General features: G+C 28.9%; 1 protein-coding gene across 2 annotated transcripts; it reads left to right on the top strand.

The window, feature by feature from the left end:
* The first annotated feature begins 7,243 nt into the window (after nucleotides 1-7,243).
* Nucleotides 7,244-12,441, top strand: LOC101512967 (uncharacterized). 2 transcript variants are annotated; one of them, XM_012717035.3, is made up of 15 exons: nucleotides 7,244-7,298; nucleotides 8,279-8,362; nucleotides 8,470-8,583; nucleotides 9,178-9,213; nucleotides 9,414-9,524; nucleotides 9,699-9,782; nucleotides 9,856-9,974; nucleotides 10,132-10,233; nucleotides 10,422-10,538; nucleotides 10,628-10,693; nucleotides 10,952-11,018; nucleotides 11,123-11,176; nucleotides 11,562-11,657; nucleotides 11,876-11,911; nucleotides 12,012-12,441. In XM_012717035.3, the coding sequence occupies exons 2-15, from the start codon at nucleotides 8,360-8,362 to the stop codon at nucleotides 12,153-12,155; spliced, it is 1,149 nt and encodes a 382-aa protein (XP_012572489.1). In that variant the 5' UTR covers nucleotides 7,244-7,298; nucleotides 8,279-8,359; the 3' UTR covers nucleotides 12,156-12,441. The 2 variants fall into 2 exon arrangements, with proteins under 2 accessions (XP_012572489.1, XP_004504995.1); XM_004504938.4 differs by lacking the exon at nucleotides 7,244-7,298 and adding an exon at nucleotides 7,314-7,486.
* The last annotated feature ends 1,905 nt before the right edge of the window (nucleotides 12,442-14,346 follow it).

Here is a 14,346-nt window from a genome sequence, read left to right as displayed (position 1 = left end):
GAACCATACTAGTCCAAGAAATAACATTCTTATCCTTCATCTTATCAAACAAATCCCTCGCCAAATCCATACACCCCATTTTCACATACCCATCAATCATAACATTAGAAGCAACAATATCTCTATCAGGCATAACATCAAAAAGCTTCCTGGCCTCACTCATATCCCCACACCTAGCAAACCCAACAATAACAGCAGTCCAAGAAACCAAACTTCTCACAAACATTTCAACCAAAGAAGTCCCATCATACAAATTAACACAAAACCCATTTTTCAAAACAACACAATGAACCTCCAAAACTTCTCTCAAAGCCATACAAATAATGAGACAAACACAATCGCTGAGACGAAATAAATTAGGGATAACCTGGTGCTGTGCGAGCATGATTTCTCCCCATAAAGACGTCGTTTTACCGATCCGACCGTTGAAGACGAAGACCTGAATGTTGTGAACCTTCTGTCCAAAAATCAGCCAAATCCAACGGTTAAGAAATGCGCAATCGATGTTTTTGTGAGACTGATTTAACAAAATCGGGAACAGGGTTACTCTTCTCTTTTCTCTTTTGGTGGTTGCCTTTTCTATCAAAATAGTCTCTCTCTCTTCTCTACGGTAGATCCCAGGATGATAATTCTCAATCATCTCTTCATAACGATCAATCAAAATCCCCCAATAACCATTGCAAATAATAATGATTCTCAAAGTAAACTTTACCACCCATTGTTCTTTTTAGCTCGGTTGGTTAGAGCGTCAAACCTAATGGCTTGTGGAAAGGTTTATAGAACCCTAATAAATTTTTTTTTTACTGATATACTGAAAATAAATGAAAAGCTACAAAGAAAGGGTAAAGCAGAATTGGGACACGGTTTAACGAAAAAATCTCACTGAATATTGGAATGTTAGAAAAGAGAAACTATAATTATATTCCCTAATTGTTGGGAACTCGACAGCGGAATAGAGGCGAGATCGTTCAAGGAGGATCGAAATAGGCTCTAGATACCATGTTAACAAAGAAAAGAGAAGGCAAGAGGAAGAAGAGAAACAACCACTCTAGGGAAACCAAAACCGAAGTTAATAGGGTTACACTGAGTATATATATAAGAAAATAGAATTGTCTAGAATTGTCTAAAATACCTTTACTACTAATATATAATAATATTATCTAACAGGACACTACAAAAGGGATGAATAGGAAGGTAAATGAAGATCGGAGAGATCGCTAAGAATTGCTACAAAATTTGAACTTTCAAATTACAAAATGAGAGAACTTGTTTTCCCTCGTTGGGGCCAATTTCTATACGTGGCTAAATTTAATTTTTAGTTGACAATGTGTCTCTTGTTAGAGGTTGACAAAAAGTTGATTTTAAGTCAATGATGTGGTGCATGTATTGTATGTATATAAGGTGTCCCCAACCGATGTAATAAAATCTGGCCGTTGCGAAGCTAGAGATGCTATGGACAATAGCCACTCAGGCGTATCTCCCTTTCCTTGCTCTCATTCTCACTCCTCAGTTTCATGGTCACTCAATAGTAAGTTACTAAAATAACTGTTTTAAGACTCCATACTAGATAAAAAAAAAAAATTATTTAATAAAAATGTCTTAATTTTTTATTTATTTAATATTCTAATAATTTTATAATTAAAACTAATAAAATCTTATTTAAATGTAATATTATTTTAATAAATATTAAATTAGTTGACTTTAGTATCAATAAAAAAAATATATTATGACATTAATTGTATTAATTTAATAAATATTTTTATATTATAGCATTTAAAAAATTTCATATTAAAATTCGTTTTAAGCGCCTCTATATGTGTTGGGTCGGCCGTATTCACTTCTCACTTCTTCCTTCTTTCTCGCTCTCCATTTGGATATTCTCGCTCTCCATTTGGATATGTCCTTCCACTTTTCTATATATATATATATATATATATATATATATATATTAAATAAAAGGAGTTTTACGAAGAAATGGTGAGATCTTATAACTATGGATGTTAAGATTAGAATAAAAAGATCATGTGATTTTTTTAAGTGATTATCTATCACTTAAATAACTTCTAAACAACAATCTTAACTTTTAACTAATCTCATTTAATATGTTCCTTTTATATATATATATATATATATATATTTTTTTTTTAAGGTGTGCAACCAAATCATTGGCACATCCTCTTAGAGTGACCCCAATTGTTTGTATGTTAGAATCTTGAATTGTTAGGTGTTGTGATTTGTTGATTTTTAGAAACTCAATTTGTTTGTAATTATTGGAACTTAATTTGTTTGAAATTACTCATTTATTGATTTTAGGAATTCAATTTGTTATTTACAATGCTACTAATATATTGTTTCTTATAATATGATCACTTCATGTGAAGAACACCACCACTCGTATAGGTTGGGTAGGACCATCCTATAGATTTTCAATGTCATGTTCTAATCTTAAAAATTAGGTCATTGATCAAAAGATGCAATTTTAATAATTCAAAAAATTAGTAAAATAAATTGTAGTCCCTATACACTATATACATTTAGACAATGTTAATGCAACAACCACCATTCTACTCATAAAATACATTAGAATCCAAATTTTAGATAACATTTCAAAAGTAGAGACATTTTATCGTTGGACTCCTTTCAGTACCATTCAATGATTTTTTAATACCCATATAAATCATTGAGTTCTTAAAATCTAAAACTCTTGACGTCAAATTAAACTCTAATGAGTTTCTGACATCATTGAACGAGTTATTAAAATTAATAAATTACAATAGTCTAACATCACATCTCGATTCAATATTCTAGTATAAAAATAATTTGGGATATGAGATGATTCAATAACTTAAATATTAAACGAGTAAGAGAACAAATTTCAATAATAAAATTTATTTTCAAATATTAGTTGAATTTGACTAATTATCTAAGAACATATACACATAGTACAAATAACAATGTTTAATGATCACTTACATCATAACATATTGCAATTAAAACCGAAATAGTTAGAAAAAGCAAATGGACAAAGGCACTCACTCGTTATTGCGTTGTATTTTATAGTCTAAGTTCGAGTCTGCTCCTATGCCTCGACGACGTCGATTAAGCAAATCATGTTTGTTGATCAAGCAAATGATATTTTCTAGAGAGATATTTAATTGTGCTGTATTTTATAGCTTGAGTGTGATTCTACTTCTATAGGTGGACGACATTGATCCAACTTTTATAGGTGGATGACATTGCCCTGGTTGTCTCAATTGTCTCCAAAATAAAAATGTAATCTTGCATATAATAATAAGATATATGATTTTTGAAATTTTTAAATATGAATATGAATATGAATGAATGTATGAAAATAGTTAAATTTCACGATAAAAAATATTTATGTTAAAAAAATTATAATTATGACAAATTTGGGAAGACCAAATTATATAGATCTATATAATGATAGATTGTATGATATGATACTTGTTAATGAGTTGATTAGACTTAATATAATAAATATGTTAATAGGTGATATGTCTTCAAAATCCGTTTGTAGACTAAATTTTAAAATTTATTTTATTAATTTTATTCATTATTAAAATTATACTTTTAAAATTAAATTTTTAGATTAGAATACGTCTTCAAAATTTTATCTAATATATATATATATAAAAGAAACATATCAAACTCACTATTACAAGCGATATTTTTCAATTGATGATAATATATATAATTAACAAATGAGGGAAGTTTTATAAAGGGTGAGAGAATAGATAACAACACTAAAAAAAATTATCCAAAAAAGCAACACTCAATAAAAAAAGGTATTCTGGAAAATAATAACCTATTCGAAGCAAATAGCACCGTGATGACGAAGGAGATACAGAGAGTCAAGCTAATATCGATATTCTAGAGAGAGAAAGAAAGCCCGTGGATATAAAAAGAAAAGAAAAAAAAAACAGAAAAAAATTAAAAGGGTAAAAAAAGTACAATCCCTAAAATTAAGTGCTTAAATAATCACGAAGATAAGAGACAGAGAGTCAAATCGAAACTCCAAAACCAAATAACTCACTAGTTGGCCATTAATACAGACGAAGCAACGGCAACCATAACGACTCTTGAAGATGGTGCAACAACAAGGCTTCATGGAGAGAAGATAGTTTTGGCTTTTTCTTACTAAGTGAGACAGAATACAAATTTTCTCCAATTGGAGGTGAATAAACCAGATTAGGCTTTTAGGGTTCCAACATTTTATCTATTCGTTACTAATTTTAGTTTTTTCTTTAACAGGGAAAAATAATTTAACAAATTCGCTTACAACTGCATCTTATCCATTATCCAACCGATTACAACTACAACGTCCCAAGAAATGAAATAATGTTTTTTTTTTTAACATTATGATTTTAGTCCTAGATGAAATGAGATATGTTTAATTAAATAAAGTTAAATAAACTTTTGTAAAGATTTGAGAAAATTATAAAAAATTTATCACAAAAATTTTGAATTTTTTTATTAAAGATGTATTAAATATGAATTTTTTAAATTTTAAAAACTCAAAATAAAAATTACTAAATATACACATAAAAATTTAATTTTGAGCTCATGTTTGTAGATAAATCTTTTATATTGTTGTAAACAAGTTTGTAAAAATTAATTCAAACACATATGTTAGACTTAACTGCCATAACTAAAATTAGAAGCACGTTAATCTTGTTAAGACTAAATTTGTTATTATTTTTATTTTAGAATGACTATAATAAATTAGAATTAAATTTCTTGTATTTTACATTAATTAAAATAATATTTTTTATTTTGTAGAGACTAAAATCAAATTTTTTAAATTATGCAGAGACTAAGTTTAGAGTCATTAGTTACTCAACTATTAAAAAATAACTGTGTTAAATATTTGGAATTAAAACAAAAATGTTTGTATTTTATAAAAACTTAAACTAAAGTTTATATTTTGTGGAAACTAAAATTAATTTTCTTATTATTTGTAGAAATTAAATACACTTCTGCCTGTATAAACTTAAAAATGTAATATAATTGTATGTAAATTATGTCTACATTTTTCTATTTAGGTTTTTAAGTTTATTTTATTACAATTTGATCATTTGAAACATTACGTTTGTACCGTTAATCATTTATCTCAATTTTTATAACAATTAATTTAATTGAAAATTTATGTACATTTGAAATTTTATGCAATAATATGTCGTTCATATTAATCATTCAGTTCATCAAATCTAATAAATGATATATATTTATTGATTTTTTCTACAACAATTTAAACACTTATATTGCTTTAAAAACAAAATAATAAATGTTTATCTACATAATTAATGTCTTTAAATTCTTTTACATGCCAAATAACTTTAAGAATCAACTTATTGCGATATTTTGATTATATATTAACATTTTATGACATTAGTTAGAGAAAAAAATTTAAACTTAAAGGTAACACTATTTATGGATACCGGTAAACCTGCGAACCCGATCACCGAATCCAATTCAATTTGCATTATGACTCAATCTATTGACGTGATATATATATATATATATATATATATATATATATATATTATTTTAAGTATTAAATAATATGTTGCGATATAATTTTATTATTTTTTAGATGTTCAAGTAATTAAATTTAATTATATTTTTTTATTACCTTTTAACCAAATCCAACTCGTTCATAATCGAGTTGATTTAGTTCGGATTTGATGGAAAAATCACGGGTTGAAAGTTCAACCTAACCTAATTAAAATTGATTGATTCGGATATTGGATTCGACCAAAAACAACCTAATTCAATTCGTGTACACTCTTATTTAAAAGAGTGCATACGTAATTTAATATATTTTAATGATGTAAATTAATTTAATTTAAAAAATTAATTGAAAAAATATAAACTTAAAAGATTAAACAAAAATTGAATCAGATATCTCTTTTTTCTCTTCTTCCATTACTTTGCAGTCTACAAAAATACACAATGATGAAGATCACTTTAAAAAAATAAATATTCTAATAAAAACCTCCATGTCAAACATTTTCTTCTTCGTCTCTAAGTCCTCAGGTCACATCATTCGACAATGAATAAAAAAAGAACTATACTTAATTTGTTTTGACGTCAACTAAAACAAATTTCAAGTAAAAGATAATGATAATAAGAATTATATAAAAATAATAATTGGATAATTATTGTTGTCGACATAGTTAATTAGTCTCATATGGACCAACAATGTGAAAATGATTAATGCCAGCAACATTTTATTTCCCATTCTCTTTTTAATATTTATTCTTTTATTAAGTAAAATATATGTTAATCTCATTATTTTATTTTTAAATAGGTGGAACTCACATATATTTCACTTAATAATATAGTGAATCATGAAAAAAGAATATAACTATTATTATTCGGGTAAAAATAAGATGACAAATGAACTCATTCATTAAATATCTATAAAAAATATACACAATAGATAGAATAAAAATAGGCATTTCGCGATCCCTTAATTTAATTTTAGGTAACATTTTAATTATTTATCTTTTCTTTTTCTGATTTTAGTCCTTTATTTAATTTTAAGTAACAATAATTTGATATTGTATGTTTTAAAATATCAACAATATTATCTTTTTTTGATAAAAATTTAAAAAATTAATCAAAAATTTCAAACAAAACCCATAAAATTAATTATCATCTTCAATATAAAATCAAATTTCATCAAATTCATAACTCAAATTTTCATTATTTATTTGATGTTGTTGGAGATTAAAATATGAGTTTATTTAAATATTTAAGTTATGCATTTGATGAATACATGAATTTTCTTAAAATTGATATTGAATTTTATGGATTTTGTTTCAAGATTTTAATGAATTTTTTAAGTTTATGTAAAAAAAACATAACATTGTTGACATTTTAAGATATAAAAGATCAAATTGTTACTTAAAATTAAATAAAAAATCAAATTAAAAATACAATAAAATAAATAAATGATTAAAGTGTTACCTGAAATTAAGTTAGGAGATTATATAGATAATATTTAAAAAATATTTAAAACTTTTAATACCATAAATATTTATTTTTTAATTTTAAAAATTATAAATTTTACTATAATTAATCATCGTTTAAATACAAATAACTTAATGATATCGGTATTATTTATTAAATTAAAACTTAAAGACAATTTAATGAAAAAAAATGTAATTATTAGCTCATATAAAGCAGTATGGTAGAAGCAATATTCGATATTATTTTGTGTGTGGAAATCTTATGATATTTGATTATGTGTGGCATTTAGGAGTAATTTAAAGGTAATTTAAGGAGAGTGTAAATTTGGTGGTTGCAGAGCTAAGAAAGAAAAGAGAGATGCATGCCATGGTCAATATCAATAGCCACGCATTCATTTGTCTTCTCTCTTTTCCTTTAGACTTGCTCTCTTTCTCACTTCTCACTTCTTCCTTCTTTCTCGCTTTCATCTTTCTCTTCATTTTGCATCTGGGTATTCCTTTTCATCTTCAAACTTTCTTTCTTTTCTTTTTTTCATGCTTACCCCTTTCATTTCTCGCATTTTTCTACACCCCCATTGCTTTTCTCACCTCTTTTTCGCTTATTTCTTACACTGGGTTCTGAACATCGATTCAAGGGAAGATCCCCAAAGTCATAGAATCATATTTTCAATTGTTTTGCCCTCTCATGAAATTCACGTTTCAATTTATTATTATTATTATTGTAAAAACTACAGAAACTTTAATCTCAATGATCATGAGTAGGAGTGAAAGTTTACAAGGGCTAGCTAGATCTGATTCAAACGCTCAGAGTTTTTGTATTTTATTTAATGTGATGAAAATTGAATTAAATTATTACATTTCCTTTTTCTTTTATTTTTTATTTTTAATTTAATAGGGATATCAATATCAATTTTAATTTTAATTTGTAGTTCAATGTCTTTTTGAGTTGTATTTTTCATGTGACTCTTGGTGTGAGTAAAAGACCATGCATGCATCTCTGTTTTGGTGTTGTGTCGTGTGATGTTAGTTTTGGAAATTGCTTTGGTTGGTGTTGTTTGTTATTATTTTATGAAGGTTTGGCTAGTTTACACTTTTGATAAATAACAGTGTAGGTTAAGCAACATAATGTGTTTTTTGTTATCATTGCCAGTATTCTAAGCTTGTTTCTTAAATTCACATGTATTAGCTCTTTTTTGTCACACTGGGGCATGTGCACCATGAGTACCTCACATAATGTGTGTTTTGTAATAAGATGAAATAATTTATGATACTCTATGTTGCAGCGAGCAGTTTGTGATGAAGACTGAATAAAGGGATTCATGTTTCTATGAAGTCAATCAAACCATGGAAGAGTGTCTTGCTTGATGGTCTGTCCTATTTTTGTTCAAACTTGTTTTGTAAACAGTTTTTTTGTGGTGGTTTCCAGTTTGTAACTTCACTTTTTTTTCAATGTGAATTTTCTTTCTTTGAGCAGGGAAAATCAAGTTTGAAGATCAAGAGGCTGCCTTTTATGGCAGTTGCATGTACAGTAATGTTGTTCGTTGTATATAGGACTTTAAAGTATCAATATAACCAAGAACAAGCAGAGGTATGAAATAGTATGTGTTAAATAGGGGTCAGTGATGTTGATTAGTTGTTTGACTAATTTATATTCTACACATTGCTGCAGTGCTGCTTTACTCAGAGAGTTTCATAACACTGTTAGTATATAATTTGATTTGAAATTTTGTGAAGTCAGTGCCTAAAAAATTATACAACCAATTTTTTTGTTATGATTGGAAAACTATTTAGAAAAATATATCGGTATAAGACCATATAACTTTATGTGATTTTTTTAGTTGCTAGTATGGCTTCCAGCCTAGTGGGGATTCTTAGAATTTGGGTTGGGCCTAACTCAACCTTACAAAATTGGCTTGTAAGGTAGGGGGTACCTCTCTTTATAATCTCTAGTCAGGCCTCATCTCTTTTTCTATGTGGGACTTGGATGTTTTTCAATAGGGACAAGGATAGGTTGTTGTTGTAGTTGCTAGTATTGTTTAGTTTCAAAAGCCACTTTTTATGGCAGTTGGAAACTACAAGGACCAAGCTTTCCTTTTCTCTAATATACATCACTAAATGATGTTATACTCTTGTACTTCATTTGCTAATTTGGAATTTCATTATTTTGTTTGTCCTTTATCAGATAGACAAAAAGTGGAGTATCTGGGGAGAGGTAGAGGTATGCTGCTTTGACTTTTCCAACTTCTTTTCTCCCTCTTCTTTCCAAATTTGAGCTTTGATGTATTCAAGATAAAGGCTATGACAGCATTTGAAAAAATTTGATACACCTACCTACTTTACTACTCTTGCATTAATTTGATGATGTAACTTGAATGTGTCTTCTTTATTGACATTGGTGTTGTTGGTGCCACTGTGCAGCCATATAATTCACATTCCGGAAAGTTGAAAGGCTTGCCACGAGGTATAATAGACGCTACTTCAGATTTTGAGTTAAGGCCGTTATGGTCGCCAAGTAATTTAAGATCGAAGGTCAGTCTGCATCTTTTCTTTGTTCTTTTCCATTATAGTTCTATTGAAAATTTGAAACTAATCGACGATGGCCAAAATTTGGTACTATGTAATGGGAAAGCCAACAGTTACCAAATCTGCTTCACCTGAGCTAAGCTAATTTGTGATTTATTGGTGCCGCTTATTTGATCTCAGGTTAATGTTTACTCGGATCGTAGCTTGCTGGCAGTTCCAGTTGGTATCAAACAAAAGCATAATGTAGACGCCATGGTGCAAAAGGTATTTTTGATAATTTGTTTGGTTATCAAAATTATTTGCAGCAGCACTCTTAGTCTAATTTCATTGATTTCAGTTTCTGACAGGAAATTTTACAATTATTTTATTCCATTATGACGCCAATGTGGATGGATGGTTGGATCTTGATTGGAGTGGCAAGGCCATACACATAACTGCTCAAAACCAAACAAAGTGGTAAGTAGACTTATCAAATGAATCTAGATACTAATGATTTGAGTAATCTGCCACTGCGTGATTTGCATGCTTTCATTTTAAATGTACTTTTGAATGCATGTGTTTTATATGGTTTATCTTTCTCAATTTAAATATTAACTCACGAGTTCTTTACCAGGTGGTTTGCAAAAAGATTTCTACATCCAGATATAGTTTCTATTTATGATTACATCTTTCTCTGGGATGAGGATTTAGGGGTGGAATATTTTTCTCCGTCAAGGTATGACTGATGGTTTTGTTGATCTTGATTATCCTTATTATATTAAGGTCACATTAGGTTGTTAAGTAATCTTTGCCCTTTCGGAAATGGTAGAAAAATAAGTTACTTATTATATGTATATCACCTCATGACACACTTCTATATTCTCGTCAAAGAAAGAATTCATTAATTGGGCATCTGTTTTGCAGATACATTGAGATTGTAAAGGAAGAAGGGTTGGAGATATCTCAACCGGCTCTTGATCCAGATTCGACGGAGATACATCATAGGATTACAATCAGAGCCAGAACCAAAAAAGTGCATAGGTGGTTTTTTTGTTTGAGATACCAATGTGGTACTTACTAATCAATGTTTGTCAATTGTCATACTTACACTCAAGTTTTCTTACCTGCAGAAGAGTCTATGAGCTCAGAGGTAAAACTAGGTGTTCGGATGAAAGTGATGGACCACCGTGCACCGGGTAATTATTACTTTCTTTGAAAACGGTTGTGCTGTGTATTTTACTATTGTTGTAAGACAGTGTTCAATATCTTATATGTAGGTGCCATCGTCCATCTTTCTATGATTAGGATGGATTTTAAAATTTATATCTGTCATTGTATTGAAAAATTTTTTTTAGCAAATTGATAATATTTCATTTGTGCTGATTTATTTTACTTTTGGTTGCATCTTTTATCGTGTTATGAATGACTTAGAAACTTGAATACAACTTGGGCAGGTTTGTGGAAGGTATGGCTCCTGTTTTCTCTCGATCTGCTTGGTACTGTACTTGGCATCTTATACAGGTAATTTTCCATGGTTCATTGGAATCATAAAAACCACCTGAATCTCGCATTATAATTTTCTCATAATTTTGATAAGCCATCATTTCATTTTCATTTTTTCTCAGAATGACCTTGTCCATGGTTGGGGAATGGATATGAAACTAGGATATTGTGCTCAGGTGAGAATTACACAATTTCTGGTAACTAATCATTGTAACATTTGATGGTCCTGTAGTGCATTGTGTAACAATTGATGGTCCTGTAGTGCATTGTGTAACAATTGATGGTCTTGGACTTCATTGTGTTTTCTATTAAGTATCTCATTAGCCATGTAGTACCGATACAAACATGTACACCAGACACGCACCGACACATATGTGAATCATATGTGTCGGTGTCCTGTCAGTGTCGGATACCGCACACTCTTAAATTTGAAGCGTCGATGCTATATAGCTCAGCGGTCGATTGTGTTTACACAAGAATGACTAGCAATTCTTCTTCTCTTTAAGTTTACATTTACTGTATGTCAAGTATCATTTGTATTGAAATCAATGTAATTTTCAGGGAGATCGCAGTCAAAATGTGGGTGTTGTTGATAGCGAATATATTGTTCACAAGGGAATACCAACTCTTGGCGGTAGCAGTCATGATACAACCAAAGTATTTACCTCCTTTCTCTCCAAATATTTGAATTGATTTTATATCCATTTGCTTCCTTGCTTTAATACTATGTCCTTTGGCACTTTGCTCCCCGAAATCATAATTGTATCTATGTTCAATGGTTACAATCTTAGAAGATTTATTCCTTATAATCTTATTTCATTCATCAAACGGTCAATCTTACCTTTACCTTCTTTTCGATTTTGCTTCTTAATCAGAGACATGGCTCAACAGCCGTTGATCAGAGAACCGAGGTGAGGCTTTTGAACTACTTTCAAAACCAAATCTTATTTCGATCCCAAAGTAGCTTGCAAAACGGCCTTGTCTAAATTGTAACACATGCTTTTTGAGCAGATAAGAAGGCAGTCAACATGGGAACTCGAAATCTTCAAAGAGCGTTGGAATCAAGCCATTGCCGAGGACAGAAGTTGGGTTAATCCATCCAAGAGTGATCAAAGACGCAAAAGGCGAAGGCGCAACCGCCAACTATTTTTTTAGCAGTTCTTTCAAATAATCTGTTTTGATCGGTTAGCCTAGCTTCTACATATAGTCATAGGTATAATTTAGTTTTTGTAACTGAGTGAATTCTCAATTCATTCAATTTTGGAAGATTCCATATTTCTTAATATTCTTTTGTTCTTTCAATTTTGTTCATTGTCTTTTTTCCACACTATACAAGCCCTTCCTGGTATTTCTTATTTTGATGTAGTTTTGTCATATATGTAGGCTTAGTATTACAATACCATCAATCCTAAAATGAATAAAATAGTGCTTTTGGTTTTCATGATCTATGTTCGTTAACTGAACCATGCAGCACATGGTTTTTGACTTTTTTGTCTGTGGGATACACGCATATCATTTGAGATTGTTGACTCTCAATCTTCCTTCTAGAATTGCTCTGGTTGGATATTTTAAAAGGGACAGAATGACCGGAATAGAGTGAAGCAGAATGGAATGAAATTGAAGGGAACAAAGTTTTCATTCTATTGTTAGGAAGTAAGTTGATGGAATTAAATGAATTATTATACTTTTTTCTTCCATTTTTACCCTCATTATAAGGTTATGGATTGAAAATTAACATTAAGAGGAACACAAGACATCTTCTCCAAATTTAGTTACTTTTGAAAAAAAGTGAAGGAAAAAAACACAAATCATGCTCCCCAAATTGGGGGAATGAAAAATAAGAGAAGAGGATGAAATTGGATGGAATAAGTTCCATTATGTACCACTTCATTTTACTCATTTTTTTAAAATCCAAACAATAGAACCACATCACATACCACTCAATTTCACCGTATTCCATCTATTTTCAAACAAAGCCTAAGTTTTTTTCTTCTAAATGTTTGCCACGCATATTTTAAAGTTGCTTCTTATTTTCAATATGTCCTGGTTCTATAGCTGCTTTTGAAAATGTAGCAGCAAGTTGCATTCCCTAATAAAGAGTAAAATTTGATTTCATAAAAAGAGAGAGTAGAATTTGAGATATCATAATAATAGGTAATAGTGTAAATAGTTTGAATTTTTCGATGGCAAATGATATATATTTTGACCAAAGAGCACTTCGAAAACATGACACATACATGTTGAGTTTATCCTTAGGTTTTGAGTTTAAATTTGGAAAGTGTAGTGTAAAATTCTTGAGTGAAAATTTTGTCATATGTGTAATCCTATTCGGTTTGAGAATTGCTTTCATTTACTTTTTTAATTTTTCAAAATTATATTCATTTGACTTTTCTACTTTAAACACAAAATGGTAACCTAAAAATTTCTATCACAAACATATTCAACCATAAAACTAGTGAAAAATATCATGTAAGTATTAAATTAGCAAGACTGACCATAAATCAAATAAGTAGAATTATATATAACTCAAATTCATCTATTTAGTTAATGAACTTAATTGTTAGCTCAAATTCAATTTGTTTAATTTATAAACCAAGTTCAATAATTTAATTGTTGAGTACAGTCTCAAATTATATTTGGTTAATTGTAGGTATTAGTATAGTTTATTGTGAATGATACAAGATGCAATCTCATGTTATACACAATAAATGACAAATTTATATTTAAAAGCACATAAAGATAAAATATCATGCACATTATAGCTACAATAAACTTTTACTAAAATAATTTTTTTATTTTTTATTACGTCCTTGCTTAATCAATGGTGTTTAGGATGATAAATTTAATCTCTATTGTTGATGATTAATTATGTTTGTAAGTTGTTTTTGTTATACAACGCCATTTTTTGTAGTATAAGTTGTTGTACAATGTCATTAAAGGGACTAATTAAATTGCTTATCAGTTATACCATTCCATGTAGACAAAGACAAATGATTTTGAATAAAAGTTCAACAAGATCTGACGAGATCAAAATTTGAAATTTTGGCTTTTTACTAACAGCAATTACACATCTCACATTTGGACAAAGTAAAATTATTACCAATTTCTTTTAACAACAGAAGTACAATTATTTCAAAAGAACATTTGATTATATTTTTGTCAAAAAAATGCTATTCTACTTTTAGATTGATCATTACCTGTATGAACTATAATATCAGCAATTTTTAATGGATTTTTTTTTTAATTTAACGTTAATAATTTAAAAATGTAAATAAAGTTACAAAATACCAGTAAATCACATAAAATATATTTTTTTCAATTTAAACCTGAAAAATTATTTACAACA

The sequence above is a fragment of the Cicer arietinum genome, chromosome 6, assembly GCF_000331145.2.
Source record: "Cicer arietinum cultivar CDC Frontier isolate Library 1 chromosome 6, Cicar.CDCFrontier_v2.0, whole genome shotgun sequence".
Classification (NCBI taxonomy): Eukaryota; Viridiplantae; Streptophyta; class Magnoliopsida; order Fabales; family Fabaceae; genus Cicer; species Cicer arietinum.
This window is presented reverse-complemented; position numbering and strand designations above follow the sequence as displayed.